Source organism: Embiotoca jacksoni, unplaced genomic scaffold, assembly GCF_022577435.1.
Source record: "Embiotoca jacksoni isolate LCO1_2020_lvr unplaced genomic scaffold, fEmbJac1.0.p SCAF_59, whole genome shotgun sequence".
In the NCBI taxonomy this organism is placed as follows: Eukaryota; Metazoa; Chordata; class Actinopteri; family Embiotocidae; genus Embiotoca; species Embiotoca jacksoni.
In genome coordinates this window covers 926,607-941,169 of record NW_027185413.1, presented here as the reverse complement: position 1 = coordinate 941,169, position 14,563 = coordinate 926,607, and the positions used below count along the sequence as shown (strand labels likewise).

The 14,563-nt window shown below is 47.7% G+C and overlaps 1 protein-coding gene across 1 annotated transcript in view; it reads right to left on the bottom strand.

Annotated features, from left to right (window-relative positions):
• Positions 1-14,563, bottom strand: part of chd7 (chromodomain helicase DNA binding protein 7) — a 78,918-nt gene that overhangs the window by 46,941 nt on the left and 17,414 nt on the right. The window contains exons 2-4 of the mRNA XM_069173331.1: positions 12,706-14,297; positions 11,696-12,018; positions 4,270-4,745 (exon numbers count right to left, since the gene is read on the bottom strand). Of these exons, the coding sequence (XP_069029432.1) occupies positions 4,270-4,745; positions 11,696-12,018; positions 12,706-14,176 (2,270 nt within the window). The 5' untranslated portion in view covers positions 14,177-14,297. The remainder of the gene's footprint in view (positions 1-4,269; positions 4,746-11,695; positions 12,019-12,705; positions 14,298-14,563) is intronic.

Below are 14,563 nucleotides of genomic sequence, written 5' to 3'. Positions count from 1 at the left end.
TTCGTTCGTTGCTCCAACACTCACTTCGTTGTTGTGTTCATCTTAGTTCGTACCATCTTGGATACTTTACCGTTTCTCATATATTTATCACCCGTTTCTCACGTGTTTATCATGCCTAAGAAAGCAAATGCTAGTGCTAAATGCTAAATGCTAATTTAATATATAACGACTTACGAACAATTCAGCTTACGAACAGCTGTTCGGAACGCATTGTGTTCGTAGGTTGAGAATCTGCTGTACAGGGTGAAAATATTGATCAATGAAGTGCCTAAAGGAACTGCGAGGATCTAATGCAACATGAAACTTTCCAACATATAACTACGTATTCGGGATTGTGCTGCACATCAAACTCACTTCGCCTGGCTGTGGATGGACAGACTGCTCGGTGGTTCACTCCAGTGTCGGTGCTTATCTGTGGTTGTGTGCTGGCTTCACCTGCAGAGTTTAACTGCACCTCATCTTCATGTATTTTGAAGGAGTTCCACTCAGACCGACCTGACAGCTGCTGGTGGTCTTTGTGCGTTTCTGCCGTTCCCACGGTGACGTGTTATCTCACTGCACCACACAGACTGGCAGCAACATGCTCTTCTTCTCCTTATGTTGTTTAATGGCAGACGGTGGGCAGCTTTTAGGCCAACTACCGCTACCTTCTGACGGGAGTAACGCATTACAACCAGGCGTCAATAAAAACAGGAAATAAGCAAGAACAATAGTCACATATATTAATCGTTTTTGTAGATTATTACAACGATTCGAAAATCATGTCTTTTCCCTACGACGTATTGGCCCAAAACCAGGCAAGCACACAGCCAACTGTGCATTCATGTAAGATATTTGTGAGGTTTAAAAACATGCAAAACCACAATTTCAGATTCTGTAAATGTTTTCATTTGAAATGTCTAAAAACCAAGTGACAACCATCAACCATCAGTGACGTCATCGTTGGTTTGTGAACATTATGAATCCTCCATTTCAGATTCTGTCCGTCGCCATCTTTGCTAGTTCGGAGCAGGAAGTGACCATATTTGGACGAGCTGGGGGAGGAGCCAGCGGTGGATCTGACCAATACTACGTCCCGCCCACCACGATAGCTGTAACCTGACTGCACCACAGGCCTGTCAATCAAACAGACACGCCCCCAAAACAGGTCTTCTTGAATCTTCTTTTCTAATGAATGAGGGATTATTTTCAGATGGACCTCCAGAAAACTAATAAGAAGGAGTGACTTTAGCTAACAACACCGAGATAACTGATGGACACATTTTATTCACTTTGGATTTGATGAGAGAAGTTGAATGGGAGTCTATGGAGCCGGAGGCTTTTTGGAGCCGACCTCTAGTGGCACTCGCTGGTATTGCAGCTGAAGACACTTCTGGATCAGAACCATTTTTCAGACCCAGAAACTACGTCCACCTTATATACCGTGTATGCTAAAAAACATGTACATTAAAGATGGCAGGCTACGTCTTAACACAAACCAATTTATAAAAAGATGCGTGACAAACCAGAGAGTGAAAACTGAACAACAGCGTGTGTTTTAAAGCACAGCCGAACATCCTGGTTACACCGATCAGGCTTCAGTCCGTTCTGTGGTGGTTTATAGTTCATACAGAGATGTAAATACACTGAGCAGAGAGAAAACATACTGTAGCGTGGTGTGAAAAACTACTGCGCTCTGGGGCTTATTCATCCACCCACTGGTGGAAATCTCACATAAATCCCCCAGAACGCACTGGAACATACCGAATGTATGAGTTGGCCCTTGACGTGGTTTTGGTCGACAACAAGTGGGACGTTTTTTAAAGTTAATTTTAGGGGCTTTCACAGGTGTTTAATGTTACTAATGTATTTCAATGAACCAGAAACAATTTAGCAGATTTAGGAAGAAAGTTCTGCTACTAACTTGTAAATCCTTGAAGTTATATAATTACATCAAAACACAGACCAACAGACATATTACAGACACTTTCTATGGGAATAAACAAACTAATGCAGAGCCCAACCAAACTTCATTCAAAAATACAGGAGATTTAACACTGCCTTGCTTGTGTGCTCAGAAAAAAAACTTCACTTCTCAGTCGTTGGCTTGAATTAGAAAGACAGGCAGAGAGGAAGCGGGAAGATGGGGAGGGAGGTGGAGGGGAAAAGATGAAAGGATGCAGGAAGAGGTGGGATTGGAGGGAGGGGAGAAGAGGAGAAAGAATAAAAGAGAAGATAGTTGGGTGATTGCAGCGGTCCACCATTTTAGAGGAGCAGTGAATGGCCAGCAGCCATTATTATGCTAAATTAACCTGGGAGCTCAAGGCCGCCACTCAAGATGGAGGAAAGCCTGACAACAGATAAGAGCTGGTTTACCAACACACACACACACACACACACACACACACACACACACACACACACACACACACACACACACACACACACACACACACGGGGGGGGGGGGGGGGGGCAGTCTCCCCACCCCCCCTGTTTCCTCTCAGAGTCATGGCAGTGGACTGGTCAGCAGTGTGGCCTTCATTATCATTAGACTCCATTTTCTGCCACAAAGATTACTACCGACCTGTCCCCTGCTGACCCCTCCCCCAACACATGCAGGCACACACACAAAACACCCCCCCCCCCCCAGCTTCACACACTCACTCCAACACTTCCCCACCCCCTCTTTTCCAGTGGCCAGTGCATGCATATGTGCACGCACACCTCCCCCAGTGCTGACCCCTGCATGCTGCTTTTGCCCTCCCTCTTCAATGGGATAAAAGGAGCCGAGAGAAAAAGGGAGATGGGGGAGAGACTGAGGGACGGGGGAGGGAGAGGGAGATACAGGGGCTGTCCTGACACATTCCTCAGTCTGATCAAGTTTCCACCTTCAACAATGAAACCACGCTGAGTCTCTCATACAACAACTGCCCTCAGCTCTCTGCCTCTGATCTGACAGACTGTAAGTAACACAGTGAGAAAGCATCCACATCAGGAGAGCACACTGCAAAGAGTAGACCCAACTAGAGATGAGAGATGTGATGAAGGCAGAGGAAGAGTGAGCGAGGGGAGGAGGGATCAGACCAGCCAGCACAGAGTCAACAAAGTGAGCCGAAGGTGATAACGCTGATAAGTGCTAGAAGTTCGATCAGGCTAATTTAAATCCTGCTTATTCTCCCTGCGTTTCTCTGCATGTTTTCTTAAGTGTAAAGAACCAAAGTAACTGCAGGATGTTAACCCTTCGAACTGAGTGCTCAGACCAAATGTGAAGCGAGTGTTTGTCTCGCGAGTACGGCCGCTCAAAGTTAAACATTTTCAATTCGCGCAAATTCGTGGACATTAATGTGTTTGCTGTACGTAGTCGATTCGGGAATAATTCGCTTCACATTTGGTCTGGACACACCATAACGGCCTGATACAGTAAACCTCTGCATTGTTCTGGAGTGATGCCCTCCTTCACTACCATGAACACACTGTAGTTTATTTTGACGACAAATTATCACTAGAAACCCAAATGTGTATTAATCTGCCTCTGAAAGTAGGTTTTACCCAGCAGCTCATGAAACGATTGAGGATAAACATGTAAATCTATATTTTGTGAGCCATAATGTTGAAGCCTTCAGTCGGAGCCATCGTCATGGCGACAGAAGACGGTGAATAGTTTTACTCTCCACCGACCTGCAGCGCTCCGATGGCAGAAGTTTCAGTCCCACTGGAAGAGTCCGTGATTGATCCTCGGGAGCTCATGCTCTATGCTTCACTAAGTCCTGTGATCACCAGCTCCCCCTCCCATAAACACAGTGTGTGGCGGTTCAGAGGTCGTGACCCCTGCAGTTCCCCCTGGTTGGTCACGAGTGATGGATGTCGTGTCTCTTTGGGTTTGTGTATATACCGTCTGTGTTTATGTATATGCAGCGTCGCCAGGACTCCTTCAGTAACTGACATTAATATGTACACACCAAGACGTCACCACTAAGGATACATACATAAAGACCTACATATCACTTCCTCTGAAAAATTGACAGTCAACATATTTTTTCCCATCAGCAGGTTTCCACCTGAGCTGCCAAACTCCTGTTCGACTTTCTCAAGTTTGTCTATGTGGAGCTGAAAACATTACACTCCCCGTATTATTAACCATTAGGTTAATGATGCCACATGAATCTTTAGGAATCCTCTTCCCAGCAGGTATTCGTACAAGCGGCCGAGGAAGCAGCTCCTTTCTCCTAATTTCTACACCGACACAAACAAGACAACACACACGGTGAGTCATGTAAAGCCGCTCCTACCTGGTTTTCTTGGGAGTCCTGGTCTTGGGGGCGGAGCTCTTGGCCTTCTTCTCCTTGGGCTCCTTGGGCTCTTTGGGGGTCTTGGGTGTTTTGGGTGTTTTGGGCGTCTTCGGGATCTTGGGCTCTTTGGGCTCCTTGCCCTCTGCCTTCTCCTTTGGTTTCTTTTTCCGCTTCTTCTTCTCCTCCACCAGCGGCGAACTTCCCTCTACCATCCCTGTGCCAGTAACCTGTTCACCTGCATCACTTCCTGTTCCAGGAAATTCGGACTTCACCTCTTCCTCTCTCATTGCCTTCTTCCCTCCCTCCTCTTCCGCTCCGTCCACAACTTTAGCTTTCTTCTTCTTCTTCTTTTTTGGCTTGGTCTCCTGGTCGCTGGGCTTCTCTGTGCTGATAGGCTGGCCGGGGGCACCGCCGCCGACCGCTGGCCCGTCAGGACCCATCATCGAGGCATCACCTGACGGGTCCGAGGGGGAATGCTGGGGGGCGGAGAGAGACATTTCACTTATTCAACAACTTTTAAATACATACAAATAGAATATTAATTAATAGAAAAATTATTAAAACACATTTACATTTTCCAAACAAATTATAATTCAGAAAGGAAAATTTTTTTTTTTAAAGATTTGTGAGCAAACGCTGAAAGACTCATCATAGTGTGCAAGTCCAGATATGCCCAGTGCTTAACAAAATGAGGCAACTGAAAACTGAGCCAATTTTGATAATCAGAAATCTCATATTCGCTGGTTCCAGCTTGCGTTATCATATATAAAATTAATATCAGATGTTCTATTATGAGAATTTTTATTACTCCCTAATATCTATATTCACCCCAAAAAAAAAATCCAGTATCAGTCCGGCGCTAGCATTTTTATTTAAAAATAACCTAAATAAATAATCAATTGCTTCTGTATGCTGCTGTAGCGAAAAAAAATTCCCCTCGGGGATTAATAAAGTAAATACCTACCTACCTACCTACCAATGGACTTATTGCCAATTAATTCTCTGACGATTGATTAATCAATTACTAATTTAAGATGCAAAAAAATATCCCAATCAAATATGGATCAGTGACACGTGCTGTGAAATGTGAGTGCTGCTGGACCGGCCTGTCAGTCAATACTGATGCATGTTCGGCAGGGTGGGGGTTGAGTCTGTCAGTAATGGCCAACCAGGGAGCAGAGGGAGAAGGAGGGGGAAGGAGGGATCTATCCATCCGTCCATCCATGCACATGGCTGCCACCTCCTCCTCCCTCTCCTTGACTCCCTGTTGCTACAGTTTCCGCCCCCCTCTCCTTCAAGCCAACCTTAGTAAACAAACTGACTGACACCTAATTTTTCCTTCTCCTTTTGCTCCTCTGCAGACTAAATCCTCTCTCCTTCGCTCCTTCTCCCTCCACCTCCTCCTCTTTGCTCCCAAGTAAGCATGACAGGAAACTGGTTACCAACTGTTGGGAGCTGCTGCAGCTGCCTCTCCTCCCTCTCTTCCATCCCTTCCTCCCTCCCCCTCTCTCTCTCTCTCTCTCTCTCTCCAGCTGCTCAGGGTCCCAGTAGCAGATGGGAAATCAGGCATCATGACACGAATAAATTATCTCCATACTTCAAAAAGGCACAGCGAGGGAGTGTGTGTGTGTGTGTGTCATATGAGAGCAAGAGAGTGTGCCTTTGAGAGAGAGAGAGAGAAAGCAAGAGAGAGAGAGAGAGAGAGAGAGAGAGAGAGTGTTTGTGCATGTGTAAATGAGGTGTGTGTGTGTGTGTGTGCATGTGTAAATGAGGTGTGTGTGTGTGTGTGCGCGCGCGTGTGAGCTTCAGCAAGTTTACAGCAAAATGCCAGAGCAGCAGCTACACACTCACACACAGACTCACGCCGCATAACTCGTTCACGTGAGGTAGGACAGAGTTGGGATGCTTTCCCCGAAAGTCCACCTCCATCAGGAGAATACTAATGCGTGCTTACACACACACACACACACACACACACACACACACACACACACACACACACACACACACACACACACACACACACACACACACACAAAACTACTGCAAGGTCACACATCACACAAACCTCTGCACACATGCACACAAACACCTGCTGACACACACGTAAACTGAGCCATTTAGACACAAATGGGGGAAGAGAAGGAGCGGGTGGGAGTGGTGGGGGGGTATAGTTGGTGGAGAGTGACAGATAGAGAGATAATCACAGAGAAAGAGAGAGAGAAAGAAAGAGAGAGAGAGAGATGGCAAGGGGGATGTGGTGCCAAGAGATAAATCTGTCCTCCTGCCAAGCCTCCAAGATAATCAATCACATGAATGACAATGGAGAACACAAACAATCTCTCTCTCACACACACACACACACACACACACACACACACACACACACACACACACACACACACACACACACACACACGAGTGCTGCGTCAGGTTTGGTGCTCTGCACAGATAGAGGAAAGATGGAGGGGAGAGTATGAGGATGAAGGTGAGCGATGGGGATGAGGAACCTGATGGAGGGAGCAACAGCTGGAAGAAGAGTGACAGGAAGGGTTAAATCTACCAGGAAGAAACACTTCAGACTCTCCGAGGATGAAGGGAAAGGAAATCCTGCTCTCCTCATTCAGTTTCTTATCCCGTTTCTCTGTCCAGCTCTCCCTCTCTCGCCGTCTGTCCGTCCCTCCTTCCGTCCGTCCCTCCCTCCATCGTCCCTCCCTCCATGGTGTGGACAATCAAACGTATATTGTATGGTGACCCATCCAACAAGACCAGACGGGTTTCCTATAATTTCACCTCTGGTCCATCTTTGTTCTGCATTTTCCTCATTATGAACACATCCTGATACACGAAGCTGATCACCTGAGGGTCTGAAATAAGACGCATCGTTTAAGTGATCAACCAAGTGTTGAAAGCAGAAAATCTGCTACAGCACCGGCTGCTCATTTCATACGAAGCAGCTCTCTTGGTAAACACAACATGATTACTCTCTGTCTTACAGTGTAGAAGTTGAAAGTTCACTCGTTATCATGCCGCCTGTAAATTCTTTGTAATGTCAGACGGACTTCCTCCTTTGTGTGAATCTAGTTTTGCCCAATGACAAGTGTTGTCTTTGAAGCTTGGCTACATTCATGTTAAGCTTTACCTTTGGTCAGAAACCTTTCAGACATAAACGGCCATTTTGACTGAATACAATCCGTCCAAAGTACACTTTCAAGAATCCATAAACTGAATCAAAAAGCATGTTTTCTATTCATTTGCTAAGAAGGCCAAATCCAAACTGGTTGTTGATACTAAATCAAAGGTCAACGTGATTAGAAATTACTTCAATCTCTGCAAATATTTGAAAATAGTGGGGTTCCCATTAGGGATGGACATTTCAAGTAGAAACACTATTCCATATTAGCTGAGAACTAGTTGATTAATATTCAAACATACTGTTATTACTACCACAGAATAGTGTGAAACGGTGTCAAAATGCTCTCACCATGGAGAAATGCACCCAAGCCGTACTGAGGAAATGTGCTGATTGGGCTTCCGTAAAGTTTGTGATGTCACAAACTCGTGCTCTTGCCACACATCGGCCCTCAGCAATTGTTATGCAGAGGAAGGCAGCGGCTAGTCGTTTCATCTCAGAGCTAGTAAGCTAGAAGAAGTCAGCCAATCAGAGGACAGTCATTGATATTAATGAGCCTTAAAAACAGGCTGCTCTTGGTTGAATATAGAGATGTAAAACTATATTGAGATGATTAAAACCCAAATAATATACTGTTATAATAAAAAAATAAAAATGGCAGAAACGTGACAGAGAAGTATTTCTTTAGATTTTGTCTGTTGGTTTGTTGTCTAGCAGTCACCGTGTGTCTGACTCAGTTTACTGTGGTAGTGTGTTGAAGGTCACACTCCCAGGATGTAGAGGGACACCATCACTGAAGACAAGCGTGGACAAGGAGACCATATAATAGAACAAATGGGCTTCCTGTCAAGACCACACTATCTAAAGTAAAAGCTCAGGCTGTGTATCTGTACTCTTCTTGGAGAGATGATGAATAAAAACAATGTAAATTTGAAAAAAAAAAAAAAAAATTCTGCTGTTGCCACCCGATCGACCGGCTCAGTGAAATAACTCTGTTCAATCAGAGCGATTAAAAGTCTGAAGGTTTTCTGATGGCACCGAGCTGGAGGAGCAGCATTAATTGTGGATGTAGCTGGACAAAATGCATATTATCATCATCCACATTTTGGACCAAAAATACATTATGTTCTTTGAGCAAAGCTTTTGCTGCCTGTATTGAATAGGGATGAGATATGAAGTTCCAATATTGTAGTCATTAAAATCTAAAAAAAAAAAAAAAAAAAAAAAAATCAATTAGTATGTGAACATCCCCTAGTTTTACTGGCGCCTGGATGTCATACATTACTCCGGTCAGAAGGAGGACAAATAGCAATAAGTGGTTGAATAGTTCAGAGCGATTTTGGAATAATATTTTGCATGAAATGAAATGAAATGAATGCGGTGTGATTTGTTCCACGGAGCAGTAAAGGTTTCTCAGGACACCGTTTGAATGTTCAGTCATTATTGTCATGTGCTAAGAAACTACCAATATGAACAGGAAGGGACAAAACAAGTAGTACTTAAAAATGTATTAATGCAACACCAAAATGGTGCATTTAAAAAGGTTGGGTCTGTAGATGTCTAGAAATCTAGAGATGTTTTTCTCACCTCTAAACAATTAAAAAGAAATCTAAATCAATTTATCTACAGAAGGGAACCTCTCTTTGTTTACCAAAAACGGAAGCACTTCCAGTAGGTGAGGAGGGTTCTCCACCAAAACCAGGATGAAGCAGTTTACTGGGAACGACTGTATTAAGTGTCGAGTATAGTGAAGTCTGTCATTTTTCAGAACCAGGCTGGAGCCCAATTGATCCCCTGTTGCTCTGATTATTCCTTAATTTGCTATTCTGTGTCCGTTGATCTGACGAAGACTGAAGACATGTGCATCTCAACATGTTTCAATGGACATGGAGTTCAAATTAGGTACATATGAACTTTACAAAGACAGAGGGAGAGAGAAAATCAGGGAAACCAAGTTGTGACAGTGTGTTGAATATGTCGCCACACAGCACACACACCTCGTATATATTTCAAATGAAACACATCTAAGAACCCGTTCACAGCATTCAACTGACTACTTGTTTCAGTCGACTATTTTTCCCTCTACGAGTGTTTCCTCGAAGCAGAACCTCTGAGCTGTACGGTATAGCATCTCTGACTGCGTGAATGAGCGCGGGAGGTTGGGAGGGGGACGGGTGAGACAGGCATGTTATATGTCAACTAGAGTGCTGCACGCAACATTGTGTGTGTGTGTGTGTGTGTGTGTGTGTGTGTGTGTGTGTGTGTGTGTGTGATGTAGAATAAAGGTCACAGCCCACAACTCTGCCAGAGCGGTGACCTTGAGCCGCTGATGAAGGCATGCGTGTGTGTGTGTGTGTGTGTGTGTGTGTGTGTGTGTGTGTGTGTGTGTGTGTGTGCATGCATGTGTAATAACCATGCTTAGTGAACAGATGGAGCTTAGAGTACCAGACATACAGTCATCATGACTGACTGACCAGCTTGGTGGGTTTGGGGGGGTGTGTGAGTGTCTCTTTCTAACAAGTGCATCATAAGGCACAGTGAGAACTTCTTTACTGTGAGACACACACACACACACACACACACAGCGAGAGAGAGAGAGAGAGAGAGAGAGAGAGAGAGAGAGAGAGAGACACACACCACTTTTAAGTAGTCCTCAAGTTAGGCTATCCTCTTTTCTCAAGGCACATTTTGACATCCTATTCCAGACCACACTATCAGGGTGTGTGTGTGTGTGTGTGTGTGTGTGTGTGTGTGTGTGTGTGTGTGTGTGTGTGTGTGTGTGTCTGACAGGGGGTGGCTGGGCCTGCAGCTAAAGTCAGGAAGGCGCATGCAGCGCAGCCAGGCAAGGAGCGGGCTCACCAGTCAACCTGGCATCTAGGTCAGGAGTGCTGGATAAATTAAGTGTGACGGCTGAAATGTCAACCGCAGCACACAGAGACGCAGGCTCAGAGGTGGGGAGTAGTGAGCGAGGGGAGGGGAGTGGTGTGAAGAGAAAAAGGGGACTGGATCTGTGTGTGTGTGTGTGTGTGTGTGTGTGTGTGTGTGTGTGTGTCCACAGGGCTGCTATTGTGTGTGAATGGGTCAGTGGAGAAAGGGGGCTTTGAGCAACAAAACAAGCTAATGGAAGCGAGGGCACGTGACTCAGGCAGCAGTGATGCTGCATGCTCACACACACAAACAAGGTAGCTGCCATTGAGAACTGCTAACCTCTCCCCACCACCCACCTCCTCCCCTCCCTCCCCCTTTCCTCTGCTAGAGATCCCCGGACTCCCTCTCGAGATCTTTGCTTGTTTTCCCACTTCTTTGCTCTTCGTGTGTCTCCCCTCCCCCAAACTCTTGATCACCCCCCCCCCCCCCCCCCCCCCCCGAGCTTTTTTTTTTTTTTTTTTTTTTTTTTTCTCCCGTTCTCTCTCCTCCTCCCTGTTACTCTCTTTTCCAAACTGTCTCTCTGCACATCCGGCTGCTCAACATTAACTTAGTGATGACACCCCTGAAATGGATAAGACAAACAGTGAGACAGACAGACAGACAGACAGAGCGGAAAGAGAGGAGACGGGGAGGAGGGGAGGAGGGAGCGACAGGAAGGGAGGTTTCCTCTACAGAGGGGTGGGGGGCAGTGGGACCAAGAGGGAGGAGAGATTATGCTGGTGGCGCCTCTGTGCATGTATGTGTGCATGTGTGTGTGTGTGCGCGTGCGCGCGCACACGCACGTGCGTGCATGTGTTGCACACGTGTCTAAGAATATGCACACAGGAAACAAACAGCTGCAAAAATCCCCCCCCCCACACACACAGAAATACAAGCACGCACACACACGGAAATACAAGCACACACAGGGCCGACAGCAGAAGACACAAAGGCAAAAACACCCACACTGCTATGAACACAAACACACAAAACCCCACTGAAGCAGTGCCCAATGCACCGCTGTGTTCTCAAATGTCATGTGCACACACATTTATGCACACACACACTTCCCTTACACTCCAAACACACACATTCCCCCACCCACATGAAAAATAAACATTCACATGAAATACACCCACACACACAAAAACAAATGCACACAGCCGTGATCACACACACACACACACACACACACACACACACACGCACACACGCGCGCACACACACACACACACACACACACACACACACACACACACACACACACACACACACACACACACACACACACACACACACACACACACGCACGCACGCACGCACGCACGCACGCACGCGCACACACAGTTGTCACCACATCAAAGCGCTGGTTTGACGGAGGCTCACCTGTGTGTGAGGCACTTTCTGTGGGGTTAGAGGGGGTGAAGAGAGTGGGTGGGAGGCAGGAGGTGCCCATGGGTGAGAGGCTTGGTTGGGGGGAGGGGGCGTGCTCTGCAGGTGGTGCGGGGGCAGATGCGTGTGCTGCGTCTGAGCGTTCTGGGCGGGTGGCGCTAAGCCCTGGTTCGGGGCCGGCGCTCCGTGTTGGCCGGCAGGCGGACACTGGAAAACCATGGGAGCAGGCGGCATGGGCTGCCCGCTCCGAGAGGCCTGCTGCTGGGCCTGGAGCAGACGCTGGTCCCCCCCCTGGCTGACTGGGGCTTCGTGCAGCCCTGGGAGGAGGGAGGAGAGAGTATTAGAGCATCCTCGCTGACTGTGTGGTGTCTTTCAACAAGACACTGATTCATAGCCAGTACTTCACTGTAGTCCTTTTTCCATAGGTCACCAAATTCATGAAAAATGTTTGTATGATACAGTAAATCAAAACTATTATAAAAGCAGGAACAAAATAAAACTACAGCAACCTCAGCTCTAAAAAGCTTTCCCCAAACTGGCAGATATTATGAGTACATTTTTTTTATTCTAGGTAATAGGTCATCATCATCTCTGCCCCTGAGAAACGTCCCCCGTCACTGCCGTCGTCCTCTGACCTTTCATTGACCACTCAGAGAATGTGAAAGGAAGTTTATCTTTTTCAAATATGTGTAATGTTCCTTAAAATAGTCTTTCTCTCTCCACGGCTTTAACAGGAAAAAGTGTAAAGACAAATTCACACCGGAAGCGACAATACATGTTCGCAACCATCTGTCTGATCCAAAGTAACAGCACCGGCCCACTTCTGTACTTAGATTCTACAGGCTGAACAGCAAATCTAAAAAAAAAAAAAAACTCTTGTTATTCCTCAATATCCTACGATAGTTTCCATTTCTGTGTTTTTGTAAATGTTTTGGTAGATATTGCCTGTTCTGCAGAAATGTGATTGAAGTGATAAAACAACATGGGGGAAGGACGCTGCTTACCTTGCTGCTGCTGGAGCGGAGGCCTGTTTGGTCCCATTTGTGGACCACGCTGTTGTCCCATGCTGGGATACATTTGCCCTGCATTCGGGGGCATGTTGTGGGGCTGCTGGTGTTGGGGGTGGGGGGCAGATAGGGGGTTTGGGGGAGTTCTCTGTGGAAGGGCCATAGCATTGGGTGGAGACTGCAGGGCTGTGTATCCTGCAACCTCTGGGGGCCCAGCTAGTCCTGCACTAGGGGGTCTGCCCTGCTGGGGAGGAGGGGTTGGGGTTCCTAAAACCCGCATGGGGGACATGGATGAGGGGGAGGTGTAGGGTACCTGAGCTGGGGGGGCAAGGTGGGACTGGGGTTGATTCTGGGGCTGGGACAGGTTCTGGGGGTGGTTGAGGGGGTGCATAGGCTGGCCCTGCTGCCCCGCCGGCTGCTGCATCGGGGCAGTGAGGGTCTGATGGGGTTGGGGTTGATGTGGCGGTCCAGGGGGGTATCGCTGCCCCTGTTGCGCCGGTGCTGGACCTGATCCCTGGTTAAACCTCTGGCCTAACTGCCCTGGTCCCATTGCCTGGCTGGTGGTAGTATTGACGTTAGCATTAGTACCCTGGCCCAACCCAGGTCCCATGGCTCCATACTGGGCCTGATAGCCAGGGTACTGTGCACCCCCGAATCCACCCATGCCCTGTTGGTGCTGGTGGGGGTGTGGAGGTTGTCGGGAGGGGGAGTGTGGGTATCGGGGCGTGTGGCTCATGTTGGGGTAACCCTGGGGCTGTGGCTGAGGCTGTCTCATTTGGCCGCCCCCTATTCCAACATGTCCCAAGTAGTGAGCTGGGTCCTGAGCAGGGGGGGGTGCCATGCTCTGAGGAGGGTAGTGTTGGTTCATGCGAGCTGCATTGGATGTCGGTGGACCTTGCATCCCACCATAGTTGCCTTGAGACATCTGGTAGGCTCCCATCTGGTTGGGGCCGCCCCCCGGTTGTGCTGGAGCCTGCTGATAAGCTGATCTGCTCTGCTGCTGCTGCTGCTGCTGCTGGGCCCAAACTGCACCCCCACCTCCTCCTCCTCCAGCATCACCCTGGTACCCGTGGTGGGGGTTGCTAGAGTTAGCTGGGTTGTTATGGTAGTGGGAGGCCATGCCATTCATGGCCGTGTTCACATTTTGCGGCCCCTGGCTCGGACCGTTCTGGGCCATCATTCGAGATGCGGGGGCACCGGACTGATCGTAGCCCGTGTAAGGGCCGTGGTCGTACATTTGCCCCAATTTAGGCTGCCCTGGGCCGGGCCCGGCGCCATGGATCATCCCCTGGTGGTATCCCCTGTTCCCCTGGTGCTCGTGATTCAGAGAGGGATTAGTCTGCTGGGTGAGAGGGTTGGACTGGCCAGGGGCTGGCTGCTGTGGAAAACAGTCCCCTAAACCATCTAATCCATCTGAGAACAGCCCTGCATCGTCCCCGAATAAGCTCAACATCCCTGGGTCCGCCATGGCTAGGTGGGGGGCCCACAGATGGAGGGCACTGGGTGGAGGGAGGTGTGTTGTGCAGTGAGGAGCTAATCAGATAGCTGCTAATTTGAAGCTTTCTACTCCATGGTCCTCATTAAGTTTCCTGTAAGATGGGGGAAGGGAAGGAGGGAGGGGAAGAGGGAAAGGGCAAGACAGACAAACACTGGCATTAGAGCAGGTATTCATAATCACAAAGGGATGCTGCATGCCTGATTACCGTTTCTGCATGTGAACAACATTTGTAACTGTAAACAATGTTTTGATACGTGCAGCCTTTACTGTTAATTTGACAACATGTAGTCTTTACGTGTTGTGTGTGAATAAAGGGTTAATCAGTCATTGTGGTAAATCTGCAACAGCCTTGTGACT